Genomic DNA, 15,980 nt, shown 5'->3' with positions numbered 1-15,980 from the left:
AGGGAAAATAGATTATGAAAGAAAACTGGCAGGGAACATAAAAACTGACTGCAAATGTTTTTATAGATATGTGAAAAGAAAGAGATTAGTTAAAACAAATGTAGGTCCCTTGCAGTCAGAAACGGGTGAGTTGATCATGGGGAACAAGGATATGGCGGACCAATTGAATAACTACTTTGGTTCCGTCTTCACTAAGGAAGACATAAATAATTTGCCGGAAATAGCAGGGGACCGTGGGTCAAAGGAGTTGGAGGAATTGAGTGAAATCCAGGTTAGCCGGGAAGTGGTGTTGGGTAAATTGAATGGATTAAAAGCCGATAAATCCCCAGGGCCAGATATGCTGCATCCCAGAGTACTTAAGGAAGTAGCTCCAGAAATAGTGGATGCATTAGTAATAATCTTTCAAAACTCTTTAGATTCTGGAGTAGTTCCTGAAGAATGGCGGGTAGCAAACGTAACCGCACTTTTTAAGAAGGGAGGGAGAGAGAAAATGGGGAATTACAGACCAGTTAGTCTAACATCAGTAGTGGGGAAACTGCTAGAGTCAGTTATTAAAGATGGGATAGCAGCACATTTGGAAAGTGGTGAAATCATTGGACAAAGTCAGCATGGATTTACGAAAGGTAAATCATGTCTGACGAATCTTATAGAATTTTTCGAGGATGTAACTAGTAGCGTGGATAGGGGAGAAGATATGCCATTTATTGTCACTATACATGTACAGTGAAACTGAAAGCTGCTCGTACTCAGTGCATACATACAATTTAGCACAAAGAACAAGAAACAGAAAAACAAAAAACAGAAGGGAGAAGGGGGGGGGGGTGGGGGGGGGGGGGGGGGGGGGGGGGGGGGGGGGGGGGGATAGGTGCACAATTCTGCGGCGCTACATACATATATACAGATGGAAGTCCGGGTGTTGGGCAGTGAAGTCAGTGCATGTGTGAATTTGAATTAATAGTAGTTATAATTCTCGGAAAGCAACTATTTCTGAGTCTATTTGTCCTGGATTTGATGCACCTATAGCGCCTTCCAGAGGGCAGCAGGTCGAACAGTCCAAACGCAGGATGGGAGCTGTCTTTGATGATCTTCTTTGCCCTGCTAAGGCAGCGGGAGGTGTAGATGTCCATCAGGGAGGGGAGAGGGCAACCAATGATCTTCTGCGCCGTCCTAGTTACCCTCTGAAGCCTCTCCCTGTTTGCCATGGTGCAGCTGCCATACCATGCTGTAATGCAGTATGTCAGCAGGCTCTCGATGGACGAGCGGTAGAAGGTCAGCAGCAGGTTAGAGTCCAGGTTGTGCTTCCTGAGAACCCTCAGGAAGTGCAGCCGCTGCTGAGCCTTCTTGATGACCGCTGTTGTGTTGTCTGTCCAGGAGATATCAGCAGCGATATGGACGCCGAGAAACCGGAAGGTGTTGACCCTCTCCACACACTCGCCGTTGATGTGTAGGGGGGCTAAGTCGGTGCTGTGCCTCCTGAAGTCGACAATGAGCTCTTTTGTTTTCCTGGTGTTCAGAACCAGATTGTTTTCTGAGCACCAGGTTGTCAACTTCAGGACTTCCTCTCTGTAGGCTGCCTCGTCTCCCTTTGAAATAAGTCCGACTACAGTAGTGTCGTCAGCAAATTTGACGATGCGGTTGTTGTTGTGGGCCGGACTACAGTCGTAGGTGTAGAGACAGTATAAGAGGGGGCTTAGCACACAGCCCTGTGGGGAACCGGTACTCAACCTGCGAGTGGAGGAGAGGTGGGGGCCGAGTCTCACAGTCTGGGGCCGGTTGGTGAGGAAATCCTTTATCCAGGCACATGTGAGAGTGGGGAGGCCGAGAGTGACCAGTTTACCAATGAGAATGTCCGGAATGATTGTATTAAAAGCTGAGCTATAATCCACAAAGAGCATCCGGACGTAGCTCTGCCCCTGCTCCAGATGGCTCAGCACAGAGTGGAGAGCTACGGTAATGGCGTCTTCTGTGGATCTGTTTTGGCGATAGGCGAATTGGTGGGGGTCGAAGTCTGGTGGTAGATAGTCCTTGATGTGCTGGAGGACCAATCTCTCGAAGCACTTCGTGATTACCGGAGTGAGGGCCACAGGACGGTAGTCATTAAGGCTGGTGATGGGAGACTTCTTCGGCACTGGGACGATTGTGGCTGATTTTAGGCAGGACGGAATAACTGCCTGGTCCAGGGAGAGGTTGAAAATTCTGGTGAAGATGGCAGTGAGCTGGTGGGCGCACGCTTTGAGCACCTTACCAGGTGAGTTTCCCAGCGAACCAGTGGATGTGGTGTATCTGGACTTCCAGAAGGCTTTCGACAAGGTCCCACATAAGAGATTAGTGACACTAAGCTGGGGGGCAGTGTTAGCTGTGAGGAGGATGGTAGGAGACTGCAAGGTGACTTGGATAGGCTGGGTGAGTGGGCAAATGTTTGGCAGATGCAGTATAATGTGGATAAATGTGAGGTTATCCATTTTGGTGGCAAAAACGGGAAAGCAGACTATTATCTAAATGGGAAAGGGGGAGATGCAGCGAGACCTGGGTGTCATGGTACACCAGTCATTGAAGGTAGGCATGCAGGTGCAGCAGGCAGTAAAGAAAGCGAATGGTATGTTAGCTTTCATTGCAAAAGGATTTGAGTATAGGAGCAGGGAGGTTCTACTGCAGTTGTACAGGGTCTTGTTGAGACCACACCTGGAGTATTGCATACAGTTTTGGTCTCCAAATCTGAGGAAGGACATTATTGGCATAGAGGGAGTGCAGAGACGGTTCACCAGACTGATTTTGTATTCTTGTATTCAAATTTTATTGTCATTGCCTCACTTTGAGACAACGAAATGAATTTCCCGTACAGGCAGTATCGTTAAAAAAAATCACAAGAAAAATAATAAAAAATAAATAATAAATAAATAATAAAACATATTAAAAATAAAATTGAAATTGAATTAAAAAATTTTTAAAAAGCACAAACACAGAAAGTCCACAACACAACATAACATAAATGGCACCCGGGTGAGGAAGGCACCATAGTCCAGCCAGCCTCCCCTCCGTGTCCATCCGTGGTCGGGGCCTTCCGAGCACCCGCAGTCGCCGCCCCGGGCGGCCCGATGTTCAGGCCCTCACGCCGGGCCGGTGGAACGCCGACGCCGAACCCCGACGGTGAGCATCCTCCTCCTCAGCGGCCCGGACCTTCTGATCAGCCGCCTCCCGCTGCCGGAGTCTGCAGCTCCCGATTCCACAGGCCGAGCCGGGCAGAGTCACAGGACCCCGCGCTGTCCATCAGCGCCGCCCGCGTTGGGAGCTCTGCAAACCGCAGCTCCATGATGTTGGTGCAGCAGGTCCAGCACTCCGGGCTCCAGACGGCGACCCCCGGTAAGGCATCGCCAGCCCCGCGATGTTCCAGCGCTGTCCCGCCGCTGCTGGAGCTCCGGTCGATCCCCGGCAGGAAAGGCCGCGCCAATCCAGGTAGGTAGGCCACTGTGGGGGGGGGGGGGGGGGGGGGGGGGGGGGGGCGAGGGGGGGGGCGACTCGAATAATAGTCGAATAATGTTTCTGTATTGATTCCTGGGATGTCAAGACTGTCTTATGAAGAAAAGACTGGATAGACTTGGTTTATACTCTCTAGAATTTAGGAGATTGAGAGGGGGATCTTATAGAAACTTACAAAATTCTTAAGGGGTTGGACAGGCTAGATGCAGGAAGATTGTTCCCGATGTTGGGGAAGTCCAGGACAAGGGGTCACAGCTTAAGGATAAGGGGGAAATCCTTTAAAACCGAGATGAGAAGAACTTTTTTCACACAGAGAGTGGTGAATCTCTGGAACTCTCTGCCACAGAGGGTAGTTGAGGCCAGTTCATTGGCTATATTTAAGAGGGAGTTAGATGTGGCCCTTGTGGCTAAGGGGATCAGGGGGTATGGAGAGAAGGCAGGTACGGGATACCGAGTTGGGTGATTAGCCATGATCATATTGAATGGCGGTGCAGGCTCGAAGGGCCGAATGGCCTACTCCTGCACCTAATTTCTATGTCTATGTTTCTATGTTTGTTAGTAGTGATTGTAGGTTTGTACAGTATATCATTGGGCAATTTCAGTTGTGCTGTAGTTGGATTGTTTTTCTTTATCTTTGCTCACTGTCCTTCTGGGATTACAAAATCATAATGATGTCAACATTGGGGCATCTGGCAGGAACAATGACGTTTAAAGAGATTAAAGTTATAGAATGAGACTGAACACAAAATTGTACTTTCTCTTGGCTACCAGCATTGATTGACATTGCTTTAACAATCACCACATCGTTACAATGTCATGTTCTTGTATTTTCAAGACTGGTGCTTTTCCACCCTGTTAACCATATTAAAGCACCTCGTTCTTGCCTTCCTATTTATACAAACCAAATTGGGGGAATTAAATCCACCAGTGATTTCTGAAGATCTTCAACTTGCTGACGGAATCCACATTGTCAATGTGTTCATGTATTTATCCCCAGAAAGGTACAGTGGTTTTCATGAGGGAGTTGTAGAGTTGTAGAACTGGTCAGGTGGTTCAGCCTTGCTCCAAAGAACTGAGCAACAAGTTTAGAGATGCCTCGTGGAAACGGGTCCTCCGATCCACCAAGTCCACGCCAACCATCGATCACCAGTACGTTAGTTCTACGCACTAGGGGCATTTTGCAGAAGCCAATGAACCAAAAACCTGCACGTCTTTGAAATGTGTGAAGAAACTACAGCACCCGGAGAAAACCCACGCGGCCACAGGGAGAATGTGCACACTCTGTACAGACAGTACCCATAGTCAGGATCAAATCCAGGTAGCTGGCGCTGTAAGACAGAAGCTCTACCACTGCGTCACTGTACCAAAATATATATGTAGCTGATGATAATATTTAGTGTTTAAGAAAGAACTGCAGATGCTGGAAAAATCAAAGGTAGACAAAAGGGCTGGGAAACTCAGCGGGTGACGCAGCATCTATGGAGCGAAGGAATAGGTGACGTTTTGGGTCGAGACCCTTCTTCAGACTGATGGGGGGGAAGGGGAGGGGAAGGAGGGAGAAAGCAAGGACTACCTGAAATTGGAGAAGTTAAACTGTCTTCAGAGAGAGGAGGAGAACTTCTTCAAAGTAAGCTGAGGCAGAGGTTCACCTGCACCTCCTCCAACCTCATCTACTGCATCCACTGTTCGAGGTGTCAACTGCTCTACATCGGTGAGGTGATGGTGAACTGCTCTACAGGCTTGCCGATCGCTTCGCCCAACACCTCTGCTCAATTTTCATTAACTAACCTGGCTCAGCACTTCAACTCCCCCTCCCATTCCAAATCCGACCTTTCTGTCCTGGGTCTCCTCCATGGCCAGAGTGAGTCCCACCGCAAATTGGAGGAGCAGCACCTCATATTTCGCTTGGGTAGTTTACACCCCAGCGGTATGAACATTGACTTCTCCAATTTCAGGTAGTCCTCGCTTTCTCCCTCCTTTCCCACCCTTCCCAGCTCTCCCACAGCCTAATGCTCCTCCTCTTCCTTTCTTCTTCCCGCCCCCCACACTCTCATCAGCCTGAAGAAGGATCTTAACCCGAAACGTCACCTATTCCTTCGCTCGATAGATGCTGCCTTGCCCGCTGAGTTTCTCCAGCATTTTTGTCTACCTTCCTGTAATATTTAGTGTGTACAGTATTGTTGGAGATTAATGAAGTGTTAAACCAAGAACGTGTCTATGGTAGACGAGATCTACATTCCTTGAAGAAGAACAGTAGATGGCATTATCTCTGATGGCATTTATCACTGCTATTTGTTGAAATACGATCAGTACAAATTGGCTGTCTTGTGGCTACACCATAAATCTACTGCATTAGTTGTAAAGTAGTTTGGGATACAATGCAAGAGACCTATGCCCATACGCAAATATTTTTTTTATTGTTATTTATACATTTATAATCATGTATAGTCTTTTGTTGACTGGATAGCATGCAACAAAAAGATTTAAACTCTACCTCGGCACACATGTCAATAATAGACTAAACTAGAGAATGATATCTGGTTGAAACTTTTGTCAATTTGCTTCAATCTATGTGTCCCAAAAAAAGAGTAGAAGAATTAGTACAACTTTTCAGTTGGTTAAATTACTGAGTTTCAGTGTCAAATAAATTGTTCAATTTTGAATTAAATGCGGAAGATAAACTAATGTTTATTGATATGGGAATGTGGTGAATGTTACAGCAGAGGGCGCTGCGTCCCAGTTTGTCATGTAGTGGCTGCTGATTAGGTCCAATTTAAATTATAACCAAGATCGACACAAAATGCTGGAGTAACTCAGCAAGAGCGGGAGTATCTCTGGAGAGAAGGAATGGGTGATGTTTTGGGCCGAGAAACTTCTTCAGACAGTCGGGAGAGGGAGACATAGAGATATGGAAGGTTAAGGTGCGAAAACAAGAGATTAAAGGTGACGATGTTCAAGGAGAATGTAATTGTTAGCTAAGGGGGAGGTGACATCGAGGCATGCAATCAGTAAAATTTAATCAGGAGGACAGTGAAACTAGACCTAGGGTAGGGGAGGGACGGAGAAAGAGGGAAAGCAAGGATTACTTTAAGTTGGAGAAGTCGATATTCATACTGATGGGTTGTAAGCTGCCCAAGCAAAATATGAGGTGCGGTTCCTCCAATTTGCTCTGGGCCTCACCCTGACAATGGAGGAGGCCCAGGACAGGAAGATCCGTGTGAGAATGGGAGGGGGCATTAAAGTGTTTAGCAACCAGGAGATCATGTAGGCGTAGGCAGACTGAACGTATGTGTTCAGTGAAATGATTTATTAGATGATTTAAGGAATGTCCGAACCTCACGGCGGTCCCCGATGCTCTCGTTGACCATGGGTCGACCCGCGAGGCATCGCCACCGTGATATTTCACCACCGCCGAGGCCCCATCATCGCGAGGCTTCACCACTGTTGCCGCCCCACTTCGTGCCTCTGTGATGCCGACCCGGGCCCCAGCCACAGGCTCCATTGGCCACTCTACCGACCCGGGCTCCGACTCGCGAGGTTCCTCCGTCCAACCTGCAAGGCCCCGACCCGGGCGTCTACACAGCAATCCAGGAGGTATCGAGACCACGGCGCCTCGACATATGTTTAAGGTGAAAGTCTGAGTCATGATGGACTGGGCAGTGTCCTCCACTTTATGCAGTCGTCTTCCTTCCTGGGCATTTGAATTGCTGAACCAGTCAATATGATTACGTGTAGATGTTCAAGAGCATACTCGTTGACATACTGAGTCTCCTCAATTCTGTATGATTGCATCAATGTACTTTATCCGGGACAGATCTTTAGAGCTATGCACGTCCAGGAATTTGACATTTTTGACACTCTCCAGCACCTTCTCAATGATGAAGACTGGATCCTCGACCTTCCTCTTCCAGTTCCTTGGACTTACTGATTTTGAGAGGAAGGTTATTGTAATGGCACCACTTGGTTAATCGATTGATCTCCCTCCTATACTCTGACTCATCATCTGTAATTCGTCCAAAAACGGTGGTGTCATCAGCGAATTTGAAGACTGAATTTGCACTGTGTCCATCTACACCATCGTGAGTCTAAGGTGAATATAGCAGGGGGCTGAGCACGTAAACCTTGAGATGCTCCTGTGCTGATGGTTATCAAGGAGGAAGTGTTGCTGCCAATTCATCTGTTGATGAAGAAGTAGAGGATCCATTTGCATGGAGACCCAGTTCCGTGTGCTTGGTAGCCAGTTTGGAAAGGATGATTTTGTTGAAGGCCAAGCTGTAGTCTATGAACAATAGCCTGACGTAAGGTAAAGACTTCAAGATTATTTTTAGATGTGTTGGCAACACATTCTCTGAATTGCAACAATTGGTTTTGAATATTAAAGGAATCTAGAACAAGCTTTAGGACGGAGAACAGAAGAGATGACTGACTGGGACAATGCTTTTTTTTAATTGAATTAGTTAACCATACTCTGGAGTGGGAAACAGACTGGGATCTTTTACAAGGTTTTTATTCACTGACCATGGAGGATAAGACCATATCATTATATCTGCTGTCGGAGCTACTGTATGTTCCCATATCCTATCTCCTTAATATCTCCTTATCAGTCTGAAGAAGGATCTCAACCCGAAACATCACCTATTCCTTTTCTCCAAGAGATGCTGCCTGACCTGTTGGGTTACTCCAGTATTTGTGTCTACCTTTGTCATTAATTCAAATCTGTGCTAATTTCAATCAAGGTTTTCAATGCAGTTTAGTTTTGGTGAATTAAGAGAAACCATCCCAATCCTTGCTCCTAAATGCTATAAATTGGCACCAGCTGGAAGTCGGATGTTATTGGAAACTATTAATCATCAATGAGTCAGTGCTTTCAACACAGGGCGAGAGAAAATGTTAATTATCAGTAAAAAATCTGTCAATTAACTTGAAATTATGTTTTCAAAGTCCCAATCTTTATTTCAATATAACTTCAACGTATCCTGATTCACAGCCATATTTTGTACAAAATGTACACCCCCTCCACTTAGCATGTAGCATTGCTGACTGCATAAGGGCAGTTAGTTTGTGTAATATTGGGCAAGTTTTAACAGATAGATGTACATCATGGAATGTACTTTGCATATTTCCACATCCTTGCTATTATCCCGAGTAAGAAAATGCCTTGCTTAGTATATTAAAAACTTAATAATACACACAATCATTCTGTTAAAAGCTGTGTTTGTTTAATGCCCAAAGACATTCCACAGCATTAGTAGCTAGTAAATACTTTCTGAAGTGTAGCCATTGTTGTAATGTGTGAAATGCTACATCAGCATGGTGGCCTACATTTTTTTAATGCTCAAGTTTCTGAAAAAAAACTTGAATTAACAACCTTTTGATTTACCCAGAAATGCTACGGACAAAGACTATAACACAAGAGCAGAATTAGGCCATTTGGTCCATTAAGTCTGCTTTGCCATTCGATCATGGCTAATCTGTTTTTCCTTCTGTCCTGCCTTTAAACCGTAAACTTTAACCCCTTACTATTCAAGAACCTATCAATCACCGCTTTAAAAAAAGCCCAAGGACTTGGCCTCCACAGCTGTCCGTGGCAATGAATTCCACAGGTACACCACCCTCTGGCTAAATAAATTTCTCCTTGTCTCCGTTCTAAAGGTAGGACTTTTTATTCTGAGACTGTGGCATGGAGAGGGTGGAGAGAGAGAGAGAGGGGGGGGGGGGGAGGGAGAGAGAGAGAGAGAGAGAGAGAGGAAGAGGAGAGGAGAGCTATGTCTCTCTGAGAGCCACCTATCTGCGTCGCTGCCTATCTGCTTACTCGCAAGCCGAGCGGCCGCCACAGGTTTTGGGCTGTGACTTTGAGGATTGATCACAGCGGGGATATAAACGGAAAAGTAAATAACAGCTAGTTTGAATAAGAAAAGAGAAGGGAGAGAGCAGTGGGGATTTTAAAATTCAAAAATAAGCAATTTTGTAAAAAATTAATTATTTAATGTAAATTAAAGAAAAGCTATTTCAGTTGTCTAAATCAGCGGATCAAATAAGCGCAAAGTTTTTTTACCAGTTATGCAATAATCTTTTCAAAAATAATTATTCAAATATAAAGAAATATTGAAAAAATCGTCTACGTTTGGGGGGGAAATAAAGAAAAGCGTTTACCTTTTGTAAATAGTGTAAATTGAAATATTGAATGAAATCAAAAATAAAAAGATTTTCAAAACAAACGTGTCAAATGAAAAATAAAAAACGGCAGAAATCCAGCGTATAGATCGAACTGTATTGTAAAAGTCGGAATCCGAACTTCGTTGTGAAGAAACTAAGTCCGAATGACCGTTGGTGAAGAATGTTCTGGAAAAGGATTACCAGCAGGCAACGCGAGCTACAGGCCTTGGCTGTTCCTACAGACTTTTCCACATCTGCATTTGATACTTAGTCGGTTGTCCATTGACATTAGTCGTTAGCCTTTGATCTGTTAAATTTGGGTGCTCATCCATCTCTCACAGTTAAATTAAACACATCTTGGATTAGTTTCATTTAGTAGCGATAAAATGCACCTGGAATCAGAGCCTTTGGATTACAAGTATAACCCATTGGTGGGCACAAAGTGCTGTAGTAACTCAGCGGGTCAGTCAGCGATCCTGGAGAACATTTCAGATAGAGACCCTAGCCCACTGGTGTCTGATTTAACTACTTTACAGAAGTAGAGAGCAGTATTAGATGTAGAACGCAGGGTATCTGGCAATCACTCGTTGTGTGATGGTGTATCATAACGTGCATGTTACAAAACAGAAAACGTATCTTATTTTGGCTTCTCTGAATCCTGACTTTTTGTTCACATGCTCTTGGAGAAATAAACTCCATGATTCCCACTCCTTGCCAGCAACTTTCTGTTCTCCTCACCTTCACTCTTGTGACTCCCAGCTGCTCCACCTTCCACTCCACAGATGGCTACCCAATTGCTCCAGTCTCCCATTTCACTTGTTACTACTCCACTGATCACGCCTCTTTTCCAGTTTCCCAATTACCGTGATATCGCGCACATTCTTAATGGGGGAAAAAAATCACGAGATTCCCTCTCGGTGAGGAAAGAGGTTTTTGTATTTGAGAACTCCGATCAACAGTAATTTAGATCTGGAGAAACTCCCGAAATTGGTAATATACCGTGCTCCACGGGTTCACGGTTCTACAGCCACCATCTGATTAAACTCTCACTCAAAATCGCACTTGTTGAAATCTTATCAATTGCCCTTTGTTCCATTATTCACTGCAACATATCCGCCAATCTGCTCAGCCATTCCCCTGCCCTCATCTTGATTAATTTTATTAGGGGTGGCACAGTGGCATATCGCTAGGAGTTGCTGCCTTACAATGCCAGAGACCTGGGTTCGATCCTGACTACGGATGCTGTCTGTACGGAGTTTATACGTTTTCCGGGAGCTCTGGTTTCCTCCCACACTCCAAAGACGTATAGGTTTGTAAGTTAATTGGTATCGGTAAGTTGTAAAATTGTCCTTGGTTTGTAGGATAGTGTTGGTGTACGGGCTCAGCGTGGAGTTGGTGGGCCGAAGGGCCTGTTTCCGCACTGTATCTCTAAAGTCTAAAGTTTAAAAGTGCTGTAGGCTTTTCAGTAAGCCAGGGGTTAAGTGAAATGTGACCATGCCTTGCAACAGTATGGTTGTGCAAAGCTGAGGATTTGCCTGTTTGGACATGTGTGGTCAATCCTTGTATTAATTCATTGGTTACAAGTAAAAGCTGTAAGTGGACTTTAAAAAAAAAAACGCAGTTACAAAATAGTCTTACGCAAAGGTGTTCTTTCTGAGACTGTTTACAGATATAGTGCCTTGCAAATTATGACGCACTCAATCCTTTACCTTTCCGCTCAAGAAGGGAGGGGCTGCAATCTTGTCGTGAAGGTGGAAACTTCTTTGTAACTAGAGAGGCTGAGTGAAAAAAAAGTGGAGAGAATCGCTGGATAGGACCACGTCATGATTTGTAATCCCGTTGATTTATTTTGTGCGGATGACAGATTGCTGGGATACTCGCTCGTTGGTTAGATTGACACCATGCTCGTGCAAGTTGAAGGGGAATAAAAATCTCCCAGTGCTCTTTTTGAAGGGGTGTGTTACACATGAAAGTTGGAGACCAACGCAATAACGATTGTGTTGTAAAGTGTATCAGCGGTGTTGCAGGTGTAGGCACCGTGACAAATTTCGGCAGCTCAAGAATGGGGCTGGGCTACTAAGTCAGGTGTGTTGTATTTTAAGAGCAGCTTAAATTTACCACAGTAGTTCTACAGCCCACACACCACAGATTTAGCGATGAATTTGCTACAATTGAAGGAACTGTCTCAGTCTGATCTGTATCGAAGGCGGCAGGAGCGGCATGACAGCATTGGAACTGCTGTTTTAGAGACGAGGAAGTTAAGGTATGTTTATTATGAGCTGATTATTAACTACACCTGGTATATAAAGAAAACTGTAGTCCGACGCGATCATCAATGAAGCCAGTTTGGATTTGGTGGTCTTATGCCTAATGGGTGGAGGGAGATGTGTAATGGCCACTTACTTATTTGTAAAACAAATGCAGGGTTTTGAACAACTGAATTTTTAAATGCAAGCTGATTGTTTGTGTTCCTTTGGTCACCAAGGGCAGTAGATATAGTATCTGATCGTCTCAGTCAGTAAATTTGCATAGGGATTATTTTGAACAGAGTGTTTCAAACACAATTACTGAAAGACATTACTGAAATATTTTACTTTAGTATCAATACCTAAAATCTTACTTGGAAAAATTAGGTTATAATTTTGTGTGTAGCAATCATTTTGGTGTTGACTTCATGAACAAAAGTATTTTCGAATGGAGATCTATCTACCTCTCTGAAGGATTGCAGCATTGTGTGAGTTGGAAAGGGAGATGGGCAATCTGTATGACATGAAGAGTGCTTTCAGTGAAATTCAAGAACTAGTGAGCCTTTCAGACTTTTTTTCCATTTAGTTTCTATTTATACACGGCAATTGCTTGGCTGTTAACAATGGAATGCAATACTTTTGTGGATGTCACTGTTTACGCATGAATTGTACTTTTGAAAAATAAATTGACTCTTGCACTGGAATGTGCCCGAAGGGGACAATGGTGTTGAGTGCAGTTTTCATTTCTGTGCAAAAGTTAAAGGTCACCATATGAATCAGCAGCCTTTATCTAATAAAACTGGGTAGACTTGCTCCATATGGATGTTCAATCTCCAAGAGAAGGATATTTGTGGTGATATAAAAGTGATTATTTGACTTTTTTTTAAAAAACAGGATGTTTCCACATGTGCGAGTGTTGAGGACTAGAGGTCAGAGCCTCAGAATTAAAGGACGTTCCTTTAAGAAGCAGACGAGGAGGAATTTCTTTAGTCAGAATCTTTGGAATTCTTTACCACAGAAGGCTTTGGAGGCTGTCAATGGATATTTTTAAGGCAGAGATAGATAGATTCTTGATTAGTACGGGTGTCGGGTTATGGGGAGCAGGCAGGAGAATAGGGTTGGGAGGGAGATAGATCAGCCATGATTGAATGGCAGAATAGACTGGATGGGCCAAATGGCCCAAACCTGCTCCCATCACTTATGACCTTAATGTACTTCTAGCAGTTGTTATGGGAAAGATTACTACTTTGAAACAAATCTTTTTTGCATTCATGCATTAGCCATGTCACTGTGATGCTGTTTGGAAAGTTGGAAGAGAGCTGGGGGTGGGGGTGTGGCAGGTGACAAAGCCAGTCGCCAGTCAGTCACCTAGTCTATGCTTGATTTTGCTGATGTAAATGAGGTCACATCGGCAGCAGCGAATGCAGTAGATTAGGTTAGAGGAGGTGAATGTGAACCTCTGTCTCACACAGATAGGCTGCTGGAGTCCCTGGATGGATGTGAGGGAGTATATATAAGAACAAGCGTTGCATCTCCAACGATTGCAAGGGAAAGTTCCTGGGGAGAGGGTATTTTGGGTGGGAAGGAATGAGTGAACAAGGAGTTGTGAAGTGGATAGTCTCTGTGGAAATGGGTGGGAATGGAAAGATGAATTATGTAATTACTATTATGTTCTGATAATAAAAGCAAAAAATATTCTTAGATAAGCACTTACCATATTTCCTGGCAATGAAGATGGGATTTTTTTTCAATAAAATAAGGCACGAAAATTTACCTGCGTCTTGGAGGCCGAAGGTTAGGTTATTAGCCAAGAAAGATAGACTTGGCCATCCCTCAGTATAGCAACATCAAGAATGACGTTGCTGTACTGAGGGATAGCCAAGTCTATCCCTCATTGTTGGCAGATGATGGGAACCGGCTGTAACGTGGGAAGTGGCTGTAAAAGGACAGCGCCGCTGGGGGGGGGGGGGGGGGGGGGGGGGGGAGTTCCTTTCACATGTGTGGGGAGTCTGGCCCAGGTCGGCACGGGCAGGAGCGTTGAGAAGGTGGGGGTTGAGAAGGAGGGAGCAACTCACTCAACGGTGCCGCGGCGCTCCGGGCGTGGAGCCACCGCATTGTGGCCAGGGAGGGAAGTAGCTTGGCTGGCTGCAAGCGGCTGCCGGGACCGGACAGCAGAACCGGCCGCCATCTCAGCGCCTTCTGCTGGCCCGCTCACCTCTGGCAGTGCTCTCCGTTTGACACCTCTCTCATGTTATCCGCTTCCCGCAAATCTTTAAATTCCGACTGCCGCTGGGAGCAGGACATGGCCTCACTTGCTGCGCTGGGTGACACTGCATGGCATTCATTGCCCGCCCGGTCCGTGTCTTTCAATGTGGACCGGACAGTGAGGGGACCAGGTCAAGAGCAAAGATCATAGAGTGGGGCGGGTCAGCGGGCGATGGATAACAGGACAGCGGGCGGTGGAGCTTACTCCTGTGTCAGCGCGAGTAACCTCAATTGGTATTGTCATTCAATAAGATCACAACTGATTCAACTTGTCCCGGTGTGCTGCCGGTTTTCCCACCATCTCTCCACCTGCTGTCACCCTCCACCTCCCCACCCATTCAGTCATTCAGAATGGAGGAGATCTGGAAGCCTTGGGTAAATTGAATTGTTACTTTCTTTATTTTTATTATTATTATTATTTGAGCGTGAGAAATTCTATGTCACGCCAGCCTTTTTTCAAAGTTTAGCAACTCAATATGGGAGTACGTCTTCATTGCAGGGAAATATGGTATCTATTATTCCCATACTTGAAAGTTGATAAAGTTATCTTCAAGATCAATTTTGAATTTCACTTGAAATTTAATTGTAGTAAAATGTTTCAACATTTTTGTTGATTTTCATCTAATTTTATGAACAGTTTGTTAACTGTTAACTAATAAGGATATTTAGTACATTTAAAGGATAGTACGAGTGTATGGGGTGATGTTGGTGGGTGTGGGCCAAAGTGTCAGTTTCCATGCTGTATCTCGTGCAAAGGGGGTTTTTTGAAAGGAAAATAGTTGGCACATAGTCTCCTACAGACAGACTGCTCCTACAGATAGACTGCTCCTCATGACTTCAGTTTTCTTTGTTTTGTTTTGATTGACTGCATCAATTACAAAATCGATATGACATAGTCGCATCATTTTTTCCAAGGGTCAAAGAACTGCCAATTTCCGTCAATTGAATTGTCCTATTTATTAATCGGCAATTAACTTGGGATTTTGGTGGGCAAAACTGGCCATGAAGTTGTAAGGCATGTATCTTTCTGGTTACCATATTTTTCTTCTGAGCAAATTGTCCCAAACATATACTTAAAACATTTTATCAGCCCCTTTCCCGTGTAAAATTACGGGTATAAAAGGTATTACGGGACCACCTTTTGTAGAGTAGGCAAATTTAGTTAATAGTGTTGGAATGTTCATGCTGAACTTGGAAGGGGATGAGAAATCCAAACATTTACATTTTTGAATTAAAAAAACAAAAAAAGACCATTATGTCATGAATCCTTCAATAATGAGGATTCAACATAATAACAGTAATCGGGGCCTTTTAATATATTTGTGTTTAAGAAGGAACTGCAGATGCTGGAAAATCGAAGGTAGACAAAAGTGCTGGAGAAACTCAGCGGGTGCAGCAGCATCTATGGAGAAGTCTGAAGAAGAGTTTTGGCCCGAAATGTTGCCTATTTCCTTCACTCCATAGATGCTGCTGCACCCGCTGAGTTTCTCCAGCACTTTTGTCAGCCTTTTAATATATTAGATGAGCAGTGTGGGAACAGAGCAAATCTAGTATTTTAAAGATTCTCTTTCTAGCACTCTCTAATTTCACTATACCCATATATTCAGCATTGAACTTGTTAGTTCATGTTGTTCATAACTCTGCTTCAGTTTTTGCAATTCTTTTAAAATAAAGAATGGAATGTAGACATGGGATTCTCTTAGAATTATGACTATGCAGGTGCAAATGCTGCCATAACCATAAGAGTTTAGTTTAGTTCTCTGAGTAAATTGAAAATGATGTGCAGTTTCAATGTGAACAAAAACTACAATTTTAGTCACATAAATATATTGTACA

General features: G+C 44.3%; 1 protein-coding gene across 3 annotated transcripts in view; it reads left to right on the top strand.

The window, feature by feature from the left end:
- LOC129698158 (LIM and senescent cell antigen-like-containing domain protein 1) overlaps positions 1-15,980 on the top strand; it is a 115,497-nt gene that overhangs the window by 46,441 nt on the left and 53,076 nt on the right. Inside the window, exon 1 of one of the 3 annotated variants that reach the window (XM_055637092.1) lies at positions 11,415-11,896. The exons of the other annotated variants lie outside the window; for them this stretch is intronic. Coding sequence (XP_055493067.1) covers positions 11,790-11,896 — 107 coding nt within the window. The 5' untranslated portion in view covers positions 11,415-11,789. Of the gene's footprint in view, positions 1-11,414; positions 11,897-15,980 lie in introns of those variants that run through there. 3 annotated transcript variants of the gene reach the window in all.

Source organism: Leucoraja erinacea, chromosome 6, assembly GCF_028641065.1.
Source record: "Leucoraja erinacea ecotype New England chromosome 6, Leri_hhj_1, whole genome shotgun sequence".
NCBI lineage: Eukaryota > Metazoa > Chordata > Chondrichthyes > Rajiformes > Rajidae > Leucoraja > Leucoraja erinaceus.
Note: the sequence above shows the minus strand (reverse complement) of the source record. Positions and strands in the feature narration are given on the sequence as shown.